At 41.6% G+C, this 21,447-nt stretch overlaps 1 protein-coding gene across 2 annotated transcripts in view; it reads left to right on the top strand.

Moving 5' to 3' along the window:
• Positions 1-17,256, top strand: part of LOC146657758 (ADP-ribosylation factor-like protein 15) — a 101,440-nt gene extending 84,184 nt beyond the window's left edge. For both annotated transcript variants that reach the window (XM_085426078.1, XM_085426077.1), the window contains exon 5: positions 16,586-17,256. In XM_085426078.1, the coding sequence (XP_085282204.1) occupies positions 16,586-16,738 (153 nt within the window). In that variant the 3' untranslated portion in view covers positions 16,739-17,256. The remainder of the gene's footprint in view (positions 1-16,585) is intronic.
• The last annotated feature ends 4,191 nt before the right edge of the window (positions 17,257-21,447 follow it).

Genomic DNA, 21,447 nt, shown 5'->3' with positions numbered 1-21,447 from the left:
TTTTATATCTTTGTTCTGGCTTAGTGCAGGACTTTCTCTGAAGTTATCTTTACTTTAAACCAGTGATGTGATGATGCATAAATTTGAAGTAATGTACTGCACTGGTGTTCTTACTAGAAATTCTAAAACCTTTGTTTTTGTTTTTATGGTTTATCTGTTTATTTCTGTGGGATATCTCAAACACAAGTCATCTGTCTGTCTTTACAGGGTTTATCTTTATGTGAGCAGTAAAAGCACAAAGACAAGCACCGTGTGCTTTCACTGAAATATATTGATCATTTCTTTTACCATTAGAAAAATGACTATGACGTTACTATGCAACCTTTTTTGCTATCTATACCTGTTGCACAAGATAGAGGTTGGATTTAATAAATCAGTCACGTGAATGCATCACATTTTGTGCAAAAACTGAGGTTACAATTAAAAGTAGAGAGACACACATGATCAAATGGCAAAAGTATTTATAAATAAATTAATCTGTAAATTTAAAAATATGCCCTTTAGCAATTGTAGTAATGGACAAAGTTTGTAAAATCCACTGACTTGTTGTTTGAAATATGACACATCTCTTCCTAGCCACATAATGCTCTTACTCACCCTCGACAGGTGGTAGACATCCAGATGGCTACTTGAATGTTACATCCAGTTGATCGCTTGTTTTTAGCCATTAATTAGTTCATAAGTTATCTCAGCATGCAGCATGTACGTAGGTGCACTGCGGGGTTAGTAATACATTTTTGCAAGTTGTACCCTGCACAAACTATGTCGCTCTTGCACATGCTGAATCTTGCCTACTCTTTGCTAATTGAATATACAGTGCATTAATGTGATCCAAATGTGGAGAGGTTCCTAATAATTTGTGTTGGCATGCGATCTGGCAGTTATGACCAAAACAGGTAATTTGTTAAAATTGAGGCTTTTAAGATGACTCACCATAAATTCTCACACAAAGCCCAGGAAGTATATATATCCGGATGTGGTTATGATGGAACTGACATTCCTGAAGTTTAAAAACATTTGTTCAGTTAATATAAAACCATCAGAATTCTATTTTAGTTTGCAAATATGACTTAAAGGAAATTCAATGCAGACCAAATTAGGCTTTCTATAGAGGGGGGAAAAAGCAGGGTCCTCAGAATAACATTTCTGCTGCATAAGACCCCTAATTTACTAAACGGAGCCTATAGGTTTTTGACTCTCTTATGTGGCTGGAACAGTATTCTTTTTTTTCTAGTGTCCGTGACAGCAATTTAACATTGCAGAAAGTCCTCTCACAACTTTTGATCAAACTGTGTTGGGAATAGTCCAGACGGAAGTGGCTAGTCAACCACTGTCCTCTGTCACATTTTGCACATGGTGAACTTGCAGGTCTTGGCACACATTGGGTGGTGGCTGTGCTCAGTGACTCATGTGGCGCCCAGTGTCTGAAACTTTCGTCAAACGTCTGGCACATGGTGTGTGTGTCATTGTGGACTGTGACGCTGGTGGCTCAAAATTCCCCAGTGGCTGCTGATTGGTTGTTTAGAAGATGAGGCACAGGTAAGGGCCAATCAATGAACCTTAGAAGGAAACAACACAGCGTGAGCAACGCCTTTACCAAATGGCCATAACTAAGTTGTTAAGATCACCCTTACAATACCTTGCATTTGCGTCATTACTGAGTGCAAATGTCTAATAATTGCCAGCTCATTTAGAATAATCATCGGGATAAAAGTTGTGCACCACATACGTCACATATGAGACTGAAAAGTGACAATGTATTTTATTCAGTCCTCCCCTCTATTAGTCTATTAAACAGGAGTTTACAAAGGCTGCCACTACCAACCTTTTTTCCTCCTTTTTGTCCTCTAGAAAATAATTATTAGCACAAGCAAAAAGGGAGGTAGTAAATCCAGCGTTAAGAGCTTTTTTGCAGGAGTGACCCGAGTAGAGGAGGGAAAAGACACACAGTCACATTGAAACACATGAAATCACGTCTTCAAAAGAGTGAAAAATGAAAAAAAAAATGTGATAGGCTGACCTTAAAAATGTCCTTCAGTAAAATGCTAAATTAGTCATTTGGACAGCAGAGCATTAAAGTCTTGATCGTTTTGCAGAATACAGTCATGTTTAGTTAAAACGCGGTCGTGCAGTTGAAGTGAAGGATCATAATTTGACTTCTTTGAAGGTAACTTCAAAAAGACATGGTTTAGGGCAAAATCTGTGAGATTTGGTCTCACTGATTTAAGTTTTGGAGTGGGGGGGCTACTCTTATTGTCCTCACACACACTCACAAGTCTTAACTCTACACAGACACAAGGCGTTGAAAAGGAAACTTTGATCTAATCACATGTGTTCTGTGCTATTTATTTGTTTATATGATGATGTTAAATGTCTCTCCATTGACTGACTTTAATCTATGAAAGGTCATAATGGATGTTCTTTCTCAGTTTGCCTTTGATGGAAAAGGAAGGGGCGGTGATATCGAAAGGAGTGTTTGCACAACTCAGCTGGTCTGTAAACACTGATGCTCACGACAAAAGTGATGCTATGCTTAACGCTGCACGGCATGTATGTGTTGCGTGGCTTGCCCTTTGTTCTTTCACATACCTCATGGGCAGAAAAAGCTGCGGTCAGTGCTTAATCACCACAAGGGCAGTCTGAGAGCTATGACCTGTCTTAGTCTTTTCATCTAGATTTAATCACGTACGTTGGTAAAGGAGTGCTGCAGCCTCGTCAAATGATTCAGCAGATGTCGGTATTCTTCAGCGGTTTGCTTTCGCCTTAAGAGAGTTAAGTAATGTTGCAAAAGTAAAAGTGAGCCAATTTCATCTTTCTCCTGCTCTCTGCAGAATAATAATTAAGACAAATTCCAAACGGGCTCGTTGCCAGTCTTGTAAAGATGAGATCATTGTGCAATGTCAAATAATTTTTATCAGCTTGACTGCCAAAAATTGGGACTAATGAAAACTGCAGCTCGAGTGCAGTCAGCATTTCTAACAGACATTCTTTTTGAATTCTACTAATTTCCCAATAAAACCTTTCTCCACAATGCCAAATGAAGATGAATGGGCTCCAAACTTAAAAGGTCCAGCTGTTGCATAAAAATTTCTGGTGCAGAGTTAAAAACGGCATCAGCAGGGAGACCATCATAGTGTTCACAGATCTGGGGAATCGACGGGCTATTTCATGCGAAAAAGGAATGTATTCAGATGTTAATCGAAATCATATACAGCTGTTTTTGCCTGGGGTGTATTCCCCTTATCAAACTAAGTAAATAGAGAAATTGTAAAATACATCCCGTATAATGACAGCTTCACTATAGAATTTTTTTTTTTTTTTTGCAGTCACTTAGATCAGATTTCCTTTCTGTGTGCTGAGTGAGCAGACAAGACTGATGGCGGTACTGAGCAGGAGGACAGGGGATGAACAGCAGGAAAGCAGACAGGCGGCGGAGGTGGTGGTGGTGTGGGGGGGGGGTCAGGTGGTGTGACTTTTTACTCTGCCACTCACTGACCTTGACAATGGAGCCCCAGCCACTGACTGATGGCTCTCTCTGATAGTGTCTCTTGCTCGCTCTCTCTGCCCCTCTATCTGTTTCTCTTTCGCTCTCTTTTCCTCTCTTTCCTTTTTTCTTCCACCCCCCCTCTTCTCTCCCTCTCTCACTCTCTCCCTCTGCTTGTGCCTAGTGAGTTTAGCCCGCTGGCTATGGCAGCCAAAATGCACCACCACCTCTCTGCTGCAGCTCACCCCCCTCTTACCTCACGTCTGCTCTTTTCCAGACAAGCGGGTTTAAAAAGTCAACTGCGTATTGAGCCGTCTAGACTGAAGCCGGTCAGCAACCAGTGCTCCCCACCCCCACCTCCCTCTCTCCAACCCCAGACTTGTGTTGCTGGCTACAGGAGAAAAATGGATGAGGAGCAGGTCCCCTTGCTGAGCTCTGTCCCTTAATTCTTGCCAAGTGCAAATGACTCTGTGGTCACATTATATAAACATATTGACCATAATGTAGCAACATCCAGAAAGCCGAGCTTGAGTTAGCCTCCGGACACGTTGACAGCATTGTAACAGCAGTTATCTGTACAGATGATAAAAAATATATATATATTATTTTCAGGCCATTTACATAAACGATATGTTGGTGATCTGTTGCTTATTAGAGTAAGTTCATCCAGTGTCTTTTCTTGAAGGTGTTTTTTTAATAAGAGTACACTTTTCTATGGATTTATAAAATGCACTCTTCCACTCTGCTGGCTGTTATTCGTTTGACTTTCAGTTTTGTGAGTAATATTTAACTTCTTCTTGCAGACGCCAGTAGCATCAAATGTATTCACTTCATATTTGCTCGTCATAATCGAGGTCCATGCTGTTGTACAGAGCACACAAATATCATTTGGTTGGGGAAACATACAGTAGGAATGAGATTACAGTCCTGCATTCCTTTGTGTTCCGGTAGCACTGAAACACTAGAATAGTATGTAACTGTAACTGAATAGCGATGATGAAAGTCTACAACATGCACTTAATGGTGGATTTTTATCTCACACAGATATGCTTGCTAACACTTCACACAATCCGCACACGGTTCGGTGTAGTTTCTGAGTTCAGTTCCCTCCCGTCAGTTGATTAGGTGAACCGCATGGCACTCCGAAGTGTGACATTCCATGTAAAGCAGCGCGTGATATTTTTTTAAGAGGTGTCTCCAGCCAGTGGCCCCACCATGTGCACTTAGATGACTCTATCTTCTCTGGTAAAACACGGCGTTGACAGCTTGATTTTCCAACAGACTCTTGCAATTAAGCTGTCTTTAAATGTCAGTGTCTGCCTTTACGTCTTCTATTACAATTAATCAGTCTGTGCTCTCATTTTTCCAATTCACTCAGGTAGTATTGTAATTTAATGCAGAGATGTTTCAAGGTGTTAGAACTCTACAAGTCCCGTCAGGTTTTTGGTTCTTTTTACACTTTAAATTGATACTTTTGATTTCCCCTCAACTCACACTGCATTTCAATATGATTTTTTTTTCTATCAATATTTCTTGGTGACCGTAATAAGATGGGCTTGAGAAAACACTTTTGTTTCTTAACAACAGGACAGAGGAATTTATCCTTGGTGATAGCACCGGCGTGACCGTCCCCTTTGCATTTTGCATGTGGTACACTGCTCCTGACTCTTGCTTGGTCATATCCTCTTACAGATGGTGGAACAGACATAGCAGGATGTTGTCACTCCTGGTAGTGATAACCAGAAAGTGCTTACAAAAAAAAAGATTCAGAGCAGACTGGGCTGATAAACTCTGTCTTTCTTGGTGGTCCCATGTGAAACTGTACTCCTGAGAAGGGAAAAGTTGACTCCAGATGTTTTAGCTGATAGATATACCCGAGTCTTTGATAAATGATGAGCCACTTTTAGGGGTACTGTAACATACATTTCCATGTTGCTATTAACCTGTTTCCATGTGCTGTAGTCTGTGAGTGATTACAAAAAAAAGCACTGCAAATCTCAAGAGAGATCTTACAGACATGTAACCGGGGCTTCATCCAGCCCACCTTGGGATGCAAAAGTTGGAAAATCAGTCAAGCAGCACATATTGATTACCCCCTGGAGAATGTGTGCTAGACCTTGGAAGACCAGTATGTGAAGTTACTTAGAGACTACTTGTTTCTTTGATGTTTTATCTCTCTTACATCTTTGTCTCACCCACTAGCGCAGCCTTCCCGCCCACCTTCATTTCTGCTTTCTTTCTTTTTCCCACCCATACCGCCTTTCTCGTCCTGTCATCCCTGGGCAGGTGGTCTGTCCCTCTGGGAGGTTAAGGGGCACTGTGGGTGAGAGGGCAGTTGGCAGGTTGTGTGGGCACTGTGCACGCATTTTCCCATAGCCCACGTCAAATGCCTCTGAACCCTGACCCTAGTGGGTCCTCACTCTCAGAATCCGTTTGGAGCGCAATTCAGACAGCCAGACCCTATTCAGCACCATACTTTCCTCTGTAGGAGAAAAGAATCCCGTCTTTCCCAATTGTGGTCAGTGGCCCTCCCTTTGTTTTCGGTCAAGCAGGGTCGGACGACCGGCCGTCACAAGCCAGGACAAGACTTCCGAAAAGCCTATTCAGTATGCGATTTGACCCCAAAGTTCCCTTGCTGACTCACATGGATCAAACACTGGGAATCTCGGGGGGTTCCCTTCCATTGAGTTTTTCATCCATTGAAATGTACCCTTTTTCACAAGTTTTCTAAAAGTTTGATGGGTATAGCACTGTTTCACAAATGTGGGGCTCCTGGTAGATTTATATCCAGGCTTCACAGAAGTTTGTTCTTAACTTCTTAAATGCTTTAGTGTTAAAGGCCATTATTGGCTTTATTGATAATTAATTGATGCGATAAGAAGAACAGGATTGGCTTTCATCCTTGCCTGTTGTGGTATGAAAATGATCGTGTATGGCTATGGCTGCTTTTGTTTGTACTGATCCACAGTTTTGGGTATACACTACTGATTTCTTATTATGGAAGAGATTAAAACCAGACAGAAGCAGTTCTCTAACTAAGGGTATTGAACCATGCATCAAAAACAAACACATTTCTTAAACTACATCAAACCTCATGTTTGATGATGAGCTTCGGAACCATGCATATCCACAGAGACACCACCGATGTGTAAATTTCCCGAAAATTGGTTTCATAGAGTGGCGTGCACTTTAATTAGTGAAATTTGCTTGAAGCAGCTGGAACACATGTTGGGAAATGTGTGTTTTGAACAAACAAGCCTTGGTTTCATCATAGCTTTTGTTTTCTGATTGGTCTTTCGTCCTTTTTGCCTGCCAGTTGGTTGTTTTTAGGGGGGGGGGAAGCTTTGTTGTGGTTAGTTTACACATTACAAGCAAACATGTTCATGTATGCTTTTGATTCCTTTGATTATGTGATTACGATTATAAATATGAGAAGGTATCCAAAGCAACAAAAAAAAGTATGAAAGCCTGCAACCTTGAATGAAAAAAATTTGATAGCCTTTGATTTGCACGTCTGTGTCTGTGAGAGTAAGCGTTGCAAAGAGAAGTTGCTATGTGAGGGTGTGTGTACAGACTCCAACTTGACGCATGGTTTAAATCTTTTGCAGGAGTGGAGCACTTTGATTCTATTGCCGCGTGCTGTGTGCTGAAGCGGGGGCCTGCTGCAGCTTTCAAGCTGGTTAACTGTCAGAACTGCAGTGTGAAAGGGGGGCTTCAGAGTGAAAGGGGTGGACAGTCCCACTAGGGGGGTCCTGGAGAAGGAGGCGGTGGCTTGGGACAGACCTCCTGGGCTTTGAGAACCCTCTGTGTGGGCTGCTACAGCAAGGCAGCCCCCTTCCCAAGAAGAAGAGAGAAAGGGCGGGCTTAAAGGAAGGTGCTGGCACATTGGCCCCTGCAGCAGGGAGCATGGGCAGGACGCCAGCTCACCCGTTTAAGTCCCATAGACCAGATGTTCCTTGTCAGGGAGCCCTTGGCCTTTCATAAATTGAGATACTGTAAATCTTTAATAAGGCAAGCCAAACATGCGCACGCACCCCCCCACCCACTGCACACACTTCCCAAATATTCTACCCTCGCAGACGTTTCTTAGTGTCCTGCAGGTCAAACCCTGGTGAAGGGGCCTTGTTCCATGTACTGAACCTGCCAATTATTCTCCAGCCTGCACAAGAGGGCGGATGTTTTCCTTCCCCTTTGCCCCCAGCCCACACTCTATAGCAAATGCCATTCATGCTTCTGGCCTGTAACATCACCTCATCTCTAAGCTTCACTTAACGATATATGCCAGCGACCACAACCAAAGAGGTCTCTTAGATGTTGTGATCTAAATATATATAGCATCAGAAGCTTATGAAATTAAGTGCGCCCTGTTTTTCAGGTATGATTTTAGCATGTTATCTTTTCCTTTCTCAAGTGATCTTCTGGACATCTTTGTACCAATATCAGCATATAAACTAATCAGCCACAGCTTTAAGGCCTCTAATTGCCCATTTCATGACATCAGCTTATTAAATTCAGAGAAGAACTTTTTCATTTTAACTTTGAAGCACTAATGATATCTTCCTTAGTTGTTCCATTCCAAGAGGGGAATAGAAATTAATTTGCAAACGTTTGCCAGTCTGACTCAGAGTGACTGCCATTAATCCAAGTTGGACTGCGATTGTTTGGAAAAAGGTTTTCTTGCAATCAGTTGCTAAAAATAACAAAATCTAGTGCGTTCACCGGGACACCAAAGAGGTTGCCATCCTGGTTTTTTTTCCTCTGGTGTTTTTGAGTCATTACTTATTTTTCTGTTGGTCAGATTGCTTTAGATATTTTTAGCCTGTCCTCTAGACCCTTGTCTCACTATGCCACATACCATGCCATGTTTTTTTTTCTTTTTTTCCCTTTTGTCCTATGTAGATATGTAAGGATGTGTTCTGCAGAAACACTGCATCTGATGTTGTCACTACCAAATTTGAAACATGCATCATTTACCCATGAGGAAGCCAGACATTTTTGGAAGTCATATGACTTGCTGCAAGAAAAATAAAAGCAAATGCCTCTGTGCTTGTAAAAACAAAGCAAAAAAAAAAAAAGATCTACCTGTTCATTGTCCAAATGGGAATTTTCTCATGCACATCTTCTAGATAAATTTTCAAAATGCTTATATGGAAAGAACATTATCACTGTATAACCTCTTAAAAGCAATAACATTGTTCCAAGGAGCACAGTGAAGGAGTCTGTAAGAATGTCCCCTGTGCATCCTTGATTTACAGAGCCTCTGAGGATAACTCTGATCTGGCAGTGGTCAGTTGGCTTTGAAGAAAAGTGTACTGCAAGTGAATCACTTTGAACCCGCGCTAAGCTGAGCCCAAGGGAAGCCCTGTGGTCTCACCTGAGTGGAACACGACAGTAAATCTCAAGGCTGCTCAGGTTTTACATTGTGACATTGGGACTTTAGACATTTTTTGCCTGCTCCAACAGTTCTACAACTCTGGTCTGGTTCCAGGGTGGCCTCAGCGCTTTTACATGCTTGCTAGACCTGGATTGTTTCCACAGCAAATGAAAGGATTTAACTCAAAGTCCACATCTTTGTTTGTCCCACTCACTCCTGTCATGCTCAGAATTCAGGTTTAAAGTCTTTGCAATATGTCTTTTTGACACCATTGGTGTGTTCTTAAACCCCCTACATCCATTTTTCTTTATTTGCTTCAAAGTACAGCTGTAGGTTTCTTCATGGATCTTTGCATTCCTGAGTGCGCCCTAAATCTACTGCAGCTTGAAACATCAAGGTCTTCAGCTGTGCACTGCTTCTTATTGATGATTGCTGTGGTCTTTAGTATACAAAAGCTGATTGCTTCCATTTCTGTATCCCTCAAAAATATAATTGCTACCAGACAGCTAATGTGTTTTTGTGTATTTGGCATTTCACCTCTGTCTGTTGGTCAGTGTAGAGCGTAGGGTAAGGCAACAAACGTCCGCTGGCCGGGAGTCAGAGTATCAATTGGTCCACTGGGCCACGTTAGTCAGTTTATGTACACAAAGTTGAACAAAATGCATCTAAAAGCAAAGCTATTATTCTGCTGTACAACAGTGGAGGCATGTAAATCATATCACTGCTCCCTTAAAATGGACCCAAGCTTGGTTGATGACGAGATTCGTAGTCCATAGCGTTTAAGTGGGATTTGACTGGAAACATACAGATGCACAACAAAACCTCAAACCTTTTGTGATGTGGCAGCTTTGACATGTAAAGACTGGTGTCTGCTGTTATTAGATGAGTATATATGATTTGCAGGCAATTTAAAGTTTTGGATCTTTCGGAGAGGTAAAACCCCAAGAATATGACATTTTTCCCTGTGATTTAGCAAAGCATCAACAGTGTTACCCTTTGTAGTGTCTCTTCTGGGCTCAGCAACTCAAACCGTTTTTAAAAGAATCCCAAAAATATAGTTAAATGTTTTAATTAATATCATCAACAACATGCAATGACTACGCGACTAATGGCTGGGAAAGTCTTTGGTTGGGGGAAGCTCTTGTATATATATTGCTGTGCACACACAATAGGAAAGGGTTTGGTATGGAGATCCTGTTGAGCTCTATTATTGTATTCTCGCTGTGCTGTGCCAGCTGCTGGCTGTCTCAACTATATTCAAAGAGGGATTCTGCAGTGCTCACTTCATGCCCTACTTACTGCTAATACATTAACCAAACAAGTGATCAGGTCATGATCCACCTTTACTTGCCCACCTTAGATGCAAAATCTTCAGTCCATTACTGAAAGTGTTATAGCTTTAAATAGGTGCTTACATAGGCTTTGGGGTTTATTTACTGGCCAGTGGGCTGTTTAGATTCACACCTCCCTCAATTTGAGGCACAGTGTTTGTTTATTCACAGGCTTCCCAGGTGTTCCTCTCTTGGGGACCTCCAGGCTTTCTCATGTCTTTAAGGCTCTTTAGGTAAGGCGGAAAAGCAAACAAAGGCATATCTATTATATGGTGAGTGGATCTCACATTACCCTCCCGTTTCAATGCAGTCGCCAGTGTGGGCCATTTTCCAAGTGACTGATATCTTCACAGGGGCCAACATGTCAAGGGATGGTGTAATTGATTGTCTTGGATATTTGAGTCTGCCACTTTCCCTGGTTAAGAGACCCCCTATTGCTTCCCTCTCCAGTTTTGTGCCTGCTCGTGTGGTGAGGTTTTGACATGTGACAGTGACGCTTCATAGATATGTTGTCATGGTAAATATTAGGAGAAGGGCATCGAAGGCCATGTTATTCATTTATTTGCATACACATAATAAAAAGATGTGTTTTGCTCACATCCTGTGAGCAGAAGTGATGCTCTTTTTGTTTAAAAAGGGTTCTGCTGAAGTTTAGCCTAATTAAAAGCTCTAGGCCGAAACTGTTGGTTGACCAATGAGCACTTCTTGTTTCAAAAAACAGTTTTGATGTTGTGTGGAGGAAATCATAACTTGTCTGAGTATTTTTAACGGCTTCTCTTTAGGTTTTGACGTCTTCTCAGATTAACATTCTGTGTTCTTCTGTTTATGGTCTTATTACTTAAACAGTAAGATGTTATTAGTATTATTTGATAATACTCTATTTAATTGAATTGTTTGTTTTTCAGGCTTTTATAACACGAGGAAAGTGTTAACCATACATGAGAAATGGAAAGCTTACAGCACAGACCATTTAACTTTCTTTCGGTTCTAATCTGCTGTAGGAGTGTATCCAACAAATCTAAATCTGTTTCATCTGGCTTTGTTGTAAACCTCTGCAAATATGTTAAAAACGACTTGAGATTTCTTAAATACGCCCACATAGCACCAACCTACTGAACCGTAGTAAGCTTTATCAGAAAGATCCTGAACATGTTAATGTCACCGTGTTAACTTGGACTTCTGCCATCGCACTGTTGAAAAGGTGCTTAACCACAAATTACCCAGCACAAATTCAACAACAGAAATAACTACAAGGAACACTGCGTACCAATAAAATAATGAAAATGATCCATGAAATTGACTTTTTGGAGGTAATTACTGCTGTGGAAACACTACAACAAAAGTGAGTCACATTAGGTTACATACCATTTAGTTATGTATCAGCTCTCTGTGTACTCTGTCTGTGATGCTGTGTCGGTTTTGTCTCAACAGTGTGATGGTTTAATACATTTCGGAAGGGTTTTTTTTATGGTAGGAGCTGTGTTTTTTGGGTTTCTTGATAGTTGTGGTGCAAGAATGAACAGGTAATAATCAGTAAATCACAACCGCATCGTCTACTTTCAGTACCTGAATGTCTGGCCAGCCTGACAGAGAAGCTTAGTATCTGTCTGGATTGAGTGGGTGCTGCTTTCTTTCTTCCTCTTCTTCTTTTTTGGTCGTTTGTGTGTGTGTGTGTGTGTGTGTGTGTGTGTGTGTGTGTGTGTGTGTGTGTGTGTGTGTGTGTGTGTGTGTGTGTGTGTGTGTGTGTGTTATCCAGGGCATGCTGGGAGAAGCTGAAACTGTACTGGTGTACCTAAATATATGATAAATAAGCATACTGAGAAAAAACTTCTGACAGTTTTTGTTGTTTTTGTTTTTTCTCTGCTTTATAATTTAAAATATAGACATCTGAGCCCACTGCCACCTGCTCTACTTTATGCCTTTTTAGAAGGTGAAGACAACTGCAGAGGAGAGGATATAAATTTGTTAGGGGTTTTTTTTCTTCACATGTAGTATCAGACAGCAATATCAGGTATCTCCATAGCTGCCCTGCCCCTTTAGGTGGCTCCACGGTTTGTTTAGTTGGTCAAGAGGCCAGAGCAGAGCTCATTAAAGCTCTTTTATTCTGCCAGGAGATCCTCTTGCCATGGCATGATGCCAAGAGTGACCATACATGCAGTAATCTGGCACAGGTCAGGGAGCAGCTGGATGCACGTGCTATATATGCCCATTGGGTATCTTAAATAGCCCAAAGTAGGCTTGCCAGGTTTGGAGCTTAAGCTTAGCTGACTATATTATACAGCCACTCCTTGCGGACACTGGGTCACAAATTATACAACCTAAAAAATAGATCTATAATTCATTTACTTAAGTCGAGGCTCATATTCCAAAAAGAAATCATGCTTTAACATTATTTTATATGTCTGTCTTCTGCCCCTTGGGTATGTTAGATTCCTTACACATTCCCATTCTTTAGACTTTTCATAGTCTCAGAAGTTACTAACTATTCAGGGCTGTTACCAAAGAGTTCACCTTTCCTGGGTTTCATGTCTGTCCTCCTGAGAGCGCAGACTGTTGGCTAGCATGACTAGGCTCGAGCAGCAGGAACTCGGCTGACACAGACACAAGCGATTAAAGAATTTTTGACACCCTCATGCATGTATAAGCTGCTTTCTAACATGCACAAGGCAAGACGCTCCGGTCTGTATGACCTAGAAGAAGCTAGACTGGATGACCCAGTGGTCATCCTTGGAGCCATCTGGCAATCCACGTCTTGTGTGGCTTACCCATACCACTGCCTCACGCAATTCCTTAAGCAAGCATAAGTGTGCTTAGGAGGATTTAATCTCAGAGAAACTGGTTTGGGCCACACTGCTGATTGCATTACATTGCTGATTCTTTCAGTAATGTAATACTGAGGAAGTGTTTTTAGCAGCATATAATGGCTGAATTGTGTGATTAAAGTCTCTGGATTTGATATGCAGTGTCGATGAAATGTAGCTCGCAAGAAGGTGTTCATATCAGTTGGCTATTAAGTAAAAAGGGGATTGTTTGAGATCACAGATTAGTGGTTTTATCATGCGCACATTAGGGCTGAACGATATATCGCATTTGCGATAATATCGCGACATGATCAAGTGCAATTTTCTAACCGCAAAGGCTGCGATTATACTGCGATTATAAGGCTGTCCAAATTACTACCATATCCCAGAATTCATAGCGCGGCCCAGCCAAACTCCAGTTTCCAGCAATGGCGGCCGCTACTAAGTTTTAAAATTACTCATACTAATCTTTCTGGGTCACAAAATAAACTTTTAACATATTTTCAGGCGAGAAAGTAGTTGTGTAAACATCAAATATCTGCTCGGTTTATCAAGATATCCCATATTTGCAAAAGTGCTTCGACGTTTTCAGAGGCGTCTGCTACCCACCAGCTCGACAGCTAGCCGGGAGCTCGAGGATTACTGATGCGGCCGAGAACGGCACAACTCCCGGCACATCATTTTCAGATCACCGCGGAGTTTCGCTGCTCGGGTTAAACGTAATATATAAGTCACTTAGACAACCTAAAAATGTTATTGTTGGGCTTTTTTCAGTGTTTTGTTTGTTCGTGAGTAAATCGGTTTGGCTGAGATTAAAGTTATTAGATTAGATAAAATAAAACTTTATTAATCCCCCGGGTGGGTTCCTCCTTGGTTTTCACACAGCTGACTAAACGTCAAACAGAAAACTTATTAAACAGAAGTATGAGACAGTCGAGAATTTACACCAGTGTCTGGTTATATTTTAGATAGCAAGAAGCAGACGGCCGAGTTTATTAAACTCCACCGAGACAGCGGTGACGCTAATCAGAACTAGCCTTCTGATTAGCTAATCAGAAGGCTAGACCGTCCAATTTCACGCCTTTAAACTTTAAAGGCGTGTTTGTGTGTGTGTTTATACAATTGCTATTATGTTTGCACTTTATGTGTAATGTTACTGACTGCAGAGATCAGTAAGATGTGTGTATTTTTTATTTATTAGTTTTATTTATTTAATATTATTTTTTAATTGAATGACTGTCTAGTAGTTCACAGATGTCGAAAAACTGAGTGTGGTAAAGCCACTGATTTTTTTTTATGTATATTTCTGCAATCTGCACATTGTACTGACTTTCATTTTAATGTTTACACCAGGGTTCCTTGTCAGCACTTTATGCTCAGATGTTTGTAAGCTAAAAATAAACTATTGTGTATGTTCAAATATACTGTTGTGATTGAAGAAGTTAAATAAAAATGTCAGTCATCAATTCATGCATCACCTCATGTCATCATAACAGAGGTCTGTCTTCCAGGAAAGAACAGTTTAAAATTAATGTAATATAGTATTGGCCATACTATATGATGTATTGCTTGTCTTTGTTTAATAATACAGAAGACAAAGACCTTAAAAAATAATCACATATCGCATCGCAATCGCAATATTGGGGCAAAAAATCGCAATTAGATTATTTTCCATAATCGTTCAGCCCTAGCGCACATAAGTGTAAAGCTGCACTGAAAACTTTAGAAGTCATCTGCCGTCGTTGGTAAGGCCGCTCATCTGTCGCACAGTGCTAAAGAAGGTATTTGCCACACTATGAGATGCCCCTGGGTGTGTTCTATTGGCCCGTGAGGGGAAGTGAGAGAAGCTTGAGCCTGTCTGCACTTGCACAGAGGTCACTTCTGGACTTTTGACTGTCTGCCAGTGCAGGGGCCAAAGTCTTCCAGAAGAGGGCCTTGGCTACAGGCTGACAAGTAAGCCAGCCAGACAGGCAGCCAGCCACATCGTCTACAGTCTAGGTCTGGGGCTAGAGCCTGGGCTAGGGCAGCTCAAGTTACCCAGACAGATTTGTTAACACTGTTTGGGTCCACTCGGCTTTCTAGCCAGGCCTCTGAGCCAAACGCGGCTGAGGTGACTTAATCTGTCATTAAACTCACATTACACCCGGACAGAGACTCGGCTCAGGGGGGCAGAGACGGCACTCACTCTCCCACTCGCTGGCATGGCTGGCTGGGTTTGAGCAGACACAAAGAGTGCGCACCCCCTCCTCCTCCTCTCCGTCCTCTTCATGCCACACACCATGGCACAGCTAGACAGCCCAGCACGGTCTAGACAAAAGCAATTTCACTTGAAGTTGAAAAGTAATTTGACTGTGTGACGATCCTTGTGGACTTTGTGGTGTTTATTTGCTGCACATGTTTTCTTGTATAATTCAGAACACTGAGGTTGTCTGCAGTCATTAATCTCGGTTTGATATTTGCAGAAATGTGTAGAAATGAGCACTAAAGAAATCAATTAAATTGATAATAGCTAATGTAATGTTTTAAATAGCTTCAGAGCATAGCTTTGTGCTGTCCTCTTTCCAGCCAGTCAATACTCAATGTGAATATTGCATTCGAAAAAACGCAGTAGTTTAGCTTGTAGCTTAATATTCTAATAAAGATGAGTGTGAAATAGAGATGCCTATATTCATATATTTCAACCCAGCGTCTGTTACACATTGTGTACATTTCTGCAAGTTTATACACCATTGTCAAACTGAGCATGAAACTGACTAAATTAGTTAATAAGGTGGGAAATTGTGTTTTTATTGCATCTGTTACATTTGAAGCTTTGCATTTTTCTCCCAGAGCTGCTGACAGTACACATTTGGTTTTGTGCATTCTTCACTGGCTATAAGGCAAACAGGAGGAGATGGCTGAACTGGGTTCACATCGGGCAAAAAAATTGTTTCCATATCTCTCAGCTTGAAAATGTCAGAAACCCTAACAACCTGCAGTACCTTCAGTGGAGGTCTAAGACATTGTTTCCCTCTGCTGAGATTTGTTTTTACGTAACAGCTGGTTCTGGTTCTCCCCTGAACCTCACAGCACCCCCACTGTCAAGAGCAGCCAAAAGCCAGCATATGAACTTTATAATAACTGTTACAAAGAGCAGTGCCAACCCTTTTATTCGTCAGATGAAGAGGCTGTTGTGTTTCATTTAGGTGTGTGGGGGGGGGGGGGTCGAACAGCAGCAATTACTGGATACCGGTCTAAAAAACGTACTATGTCTTCAGTCTTATGTGTTACTAAAGCACAACGTTATACAGTTACTTTCTGCCACATGTTTGAGGGTGACGTAATGTGTGAACTGACCTAGTGTGGTGAGGATATGAGATGAAAATGTGCCAGCTTACATGCCTTTACAAGCTGTAGTTTGACGATTGTGTTTTTGCTTTATTTGAACTTTTTATACTTTGAATTTGATCAGAGATGTTCTGGGGGGAAATTAAAATGTTGATTCATATTTTTTTTATTCGTATTGAAAACAGGAGCTGTTGTTAGACGCTAAATATAAGATTTTACTTTTTTCAAATGATTATTTTAGCTGATTGCATCGTGTGTTTGGCCGCAGATCAAGAAGTACTTTGAGCTGGAACCGCTGGCCCGAGGAAAGCGCTGGATCCTGGAGGGCAGCACCACTGACAGCATGGAGGCGGTGAAGGAGAGCTTCGGTCAGTTCATTAGCCTGTTGGAGGACAAAGACACAGAGCCGGCAAGGATATGATGCTAAAGCTGCTAATGCTAGGAGACATTAGCGGTTAAACACCAACACATCCTGCTGGTGCCCATGTACATGTGCACACATGCACTCTCACACACATGCGCGCACACACACACACACAAGAAAATACAGCAGTTGTTGGTTTCTCTCTGTGAGATGTGTATTGTATGTTATCCTCCCTTCACTGCGGTCTCATTTTTCAAATTGGAAGAGCGTGCACAAGCGACAGTCAACTACTACAGCCTGACAGAGGAGCGCGACTGTTAAACCCACCCAGCGTAAAGCAGTTTGTCAAAAGAAATCACTGAACTTTGCCGACAACAGAAATCTTGTTTACTGCTGTTTGTGCCATTGTGATTAAATCAATGGCATTTGGAAGGTATGGCATTCCTTTGGTCATTATTGAGCACTAAGACAGACAGACAGACACACACACACACACACACACACACACACACACACACACACACACACACAGTGGAGCCCAGGTTGTCTGTAGATATGTTTAACATCTCCACTAATTACTTTACAGGATGTTTGGGTGGGCATGGTTGAAGTTCTTTCCACTGAGAAGTACTGTATGGCTGTCAAGTGTGCTTCTCCTTTTGACTCGGTAACAGCGAATGCCATCATGTGATTGGAGTGCATAGTCCAAAGCCTTGTGTTATGAACGGTAGTTACATATCGGTGTGTCACACCGTGTCTGAATATCTAATCTGAATAGTGTAGTCTGAGTATCTCATGGAGTATCTTATGTACATGCAGACAAGTATATTGCTGTGTACCCTCCTGTGCAGCCATATACAAGTACTACTAATCATGTGACTAGTGTTAGGTGAGTTTATGGAGACATTATTCTTTCAGAGAAAGTGGAAATGAGTTTGAATGCTTTTGTAAATGTGCAACTTAGGATATATTTTCTAGCTCTGTATCTTAACCTCTTAGAGCTGCATTCAGATTTTTTTTATATGTCATACACACACGAGTCACACTTAGGAATTTTTTCAAATCAAAGAAGAAAAAAAGAAACAAAAAACAATGATTGACCAGGCTGGATTTCTCCAGAAGTAGAGAAATGTAATGGACTTGGTTGCTTAACACTAAAATTGTCACTTTTGATGATGTTTTTGTTTTTTTACAGTATGTTTTTTTTCTTTTGAATTTGATATAATCCCTTTCAGCATTGGCTTGTGACTGCAGACTCCCATCTGGGTGAAATACAAACTATCAATCAGCCACAGCAACAGCTGCATCTGACAAGTCGCTGTCCGACACACTAATGCCTTCCAACTGTCTGAAGACCCCTCCCCGTCTGCTGTTTATCACGTACCTCTGCCCCATTTCATCCAAACCAACACTACCCCTCCACTCCTGCTCCGCTCCCTGTCTCCATTACTGCTCGATGGGGCTTCTTTGGCCTAGATGAGCCAGTTCAGTGCGGCTGCCCTCAGGTGGACTCCACACCTCTTAAAATGAGTCATGTTCATTGTGCCACAGGTGTGTGGTTGTCCCGAAGATGTGCTTATGAATAATGTTCACCCCTCCTCCTTCCTGCGTACTCTGTATTGTTTGTTGTTATTTTGATTAGTATTTTTGTCAGGTTTGTAGAGATTTAACCACTTTTTGTACCTGATGTGAGAATGATACATTTGTTTGCTTGAAAGCAAAATAAATCTGTTGACTAGGGATCTGTTGGCCTTTTCATGTCATTTCATTACCCAAACCTTTAAAAATGCAGTATTTACATTGTTGTTGTTATTATCTCATCTTGCATTTGTCTCAAAAAAGGCAATTTACGTTTTAAAAGGAAAATTACCGTCACAGTTCTTGTTGGCATTTTGATCACTTTTGCTTCTTAAACTGTGGAAGTAAAACATCTGATACATTTGTCCTCTTACTTCCTCTGAATGCTATCGAGGGGCGTAATGCAGTTATTTGCAGAATAATTGCCGAGCTGTGGAGCTAAAGGGTTTTTGTGCATAAATTTGGTCAAAATGGGTATGAATGGGAAAATATTTGAATAATGGATTATTTGCATTTCATGTTTTAGCACAAAATATTTAAAGAATTGAAAGTTTGCATGTTTTCTTCACAGTACCTCTGGTTTGTGATTTAGCATGACCCGTGGAAACCTGAGCTGAGATAATCAGGAAAATGCAGATGACACAGAGGAGTTTGAGCCAGAGGTTTAAAAAAGAGAGAGAGAGAGTAAGAGAGAGTCAAAGTGGAGCAGCTGAAGAAAGTTCTGAGTGGAAAGTTAACAGAGTGAGACAGGAGTGCCTGATAAATATACTCTTCTCTGTGCTACCTCTGCCTCCCCCTTTCTTCTCCTTTTGCCCTTCTTCCCTCTCTTTCAAATTAACCGTGTGGCTTTAATACAATGTGTGTCATGCAGGTTGCCCTGGCGACTCTTTGATCCTGTTTTCCAGTCTCTGCCTCTGGGGCAGACGTGCTTCTCTTCAGTCTGCTGCACACCAGCTCTGGAAGCTCCTGCAGCCCTGAGACAAACCATGGGCTGCTGCGCTCGTCTCGCTCCCCCTTTTTTCTTCCTGTCGCTCTCACTTTCTATTTTAAGTCCTTTTTTCTCCCTCTTCTTATCTTTTTTCTTTCTTTTTTTTTCTTTTCTTTGCTCAGATTTTTTCCATCTCTCTGTCTCACTCTTGATTGCTCTGCTTCCCTTTGGTCACACCAAAGTAGCCCTCCCTCAGCGTGGGCATGCCGAGTGCCCAGGGGAAGGGAAGAGGCCAGGACCTCAGAGGAGCAGCCCTCCCGGGAGAAAGAAGAGAGGCGAGGGACCTCTCACGCTTCCACTTCTCCCCACTCTGTCTCCATGTCTGTAAAGGTGATTTAATTCCCCTGAAGAAGACGCAGACGGTCTTCTCCTCGCTAAACCTTCACCTGCTCTGCTCATTTAATGCCTGGTGTCTGGCTCGGGGAGTGTCTCGTCCTTGTTGGCAGCAGACCCTCAGTACGAAGCTTCAAAGTTAAACTATCGTCGTCTGTCAAGACTTTTCTAGTCGATTTTCGTTCACAGTACATTACCTAGCAACAATAACCGAAACTGGATGTTTACTGTGATGGAGACAGTACATTCAAGTCTCTGCAGGCATAATTTATAATTTACTAAAATGAATCTTGATTAATGGTAGACAGGAAGGGAGGAAGATGCAAAGAGATCTACAAATCTATGGCAAGCCTAATTGTTGGCAGCAATATAAAGTGAAGGTGTGATTTGTAACAAAAGGATAAAACAAGGAAAATTGCCCTCTAGAGAACGACTGCGGCTGACGCTGCACAGAAGCACGCTGAACTTACGCAACACAGTTCAAAGCTGCCAACCACGAGCAATTATCCGCCATGCGAGGCTGCAGCCTTCATGATAGTTTATCATTTGTCTTTTTGGTTTTGATTTTCTGACATCAAGAGTGCTGCATTCACGTCATTATCTGGGCTTTTTTTTTCTTCTCACATTTACAACTTAGTTACAGTTTGTTGTGTGTATACACACACACACACACACACACACACACACACACACACACACACACACACACACACACACACACACACACACTTCAGTTAACAGGAAATCTTCCATCAGGTGCTGTTCAAACACGGCCGGTGTTCATTTGAACATTTAAGGTGCTCCAGGATATTTCATATTGTTGGAAGCAGAAGCTATGTGGGTTTATAAAACAATGTCATGTTTGCAGCATTTCATCTTTTTTAGCAAAACTGTGATGTGAAGTGACGACAAAGCTGCCTGGGTGTGTTTTCTCTCACACTTTCTCTCCCACTTTAATTAAAAACAGGTCAAAGAGCTTGTTTGAAAAAACAAAAACATTATGGAATATATGCTGTTTGTATTTCATGTTACTTCTGTTGCATAAAAGCAAAGAGTAGAATAAGCACACTGTGCTCAGAAGTCCTGAAATGGGTGTCAGAAACAATAGATATCAACAAAAGTACACGTGCAGTTGACTCACATGTTAAATGACAGCATTCATTTAACATGTCAGCATTCAACAGCTGCAGCATTTTTGCCAACTGGTTAAATTGGTTATAATTTAAGCACTTTAGGTACTGAATATTCTTACAAAATATAATTTTATAAGAATATTAACTGGATTATGTTCATATTTTGGCAACTACTACTTAATGTATAAAGATAGAAATTCATGTCATACAGCAAAAGTATAAACAAATGCTATCACACACCACAAAATGAACCCTGTGAGCTTTGTGAAATGCAAATGTGTGACCCGACCGGGAACCTAACTTTCGTTTACAGGACAAACAAAAGCTGGCATGTTTTTTTAAACTCTGAAAAGAATGCCTCTTTCTCTCCGGCTTCTCCCGTCCAGCGTGTGTGGCAGCGTTTCTCCTGATAAGATCCAGCTAGGAGGTGGAACAGATGTTGCCCTGACATCCATCTGGGCCCTGTACCCCGACTCTGCCTCCCACAGCCGATGCTCTGTGCGGGCCGCTTACCATTCTCTGCCCCTCGTAGTGAGGGGGAAAGAAAAAAGCTCTCCGCCGAGCGTAGAAATCACTTTCGCTCACGTTTAATCTGAGAAAGATACCAGTCTGTAATCAAGCGGGACCTTTGGGTCTATTCGGGGTGTTCCCTCTTTGTTTCAGCACTCTCTTGCCTTCAACACTCTCACACCCCTTTGAACAACAAACACAAATGACGGAAACGCATCGAAATG

This window comes from Rhamphochromis longiceps, linkage group LG12, assembly GCF_057381845.1.
Source record: "Rhamphochromis longiceps isolate RC_006_pf linkage group LG12, R_longiceps_female_GT1.1, whole genome shotgun sequence".
Lineage (NCBI taxonomy): Eukaryota > Metazoa > Chordata > Actinopteri > Cichliformes > Cichlidae > Rhamphochromis > Rhamphochromis longiceps.
Note: the sequence above shows the minus strand (reverse complement) of the source record. Positions and strands in the feature narration are given on the sequence as shown.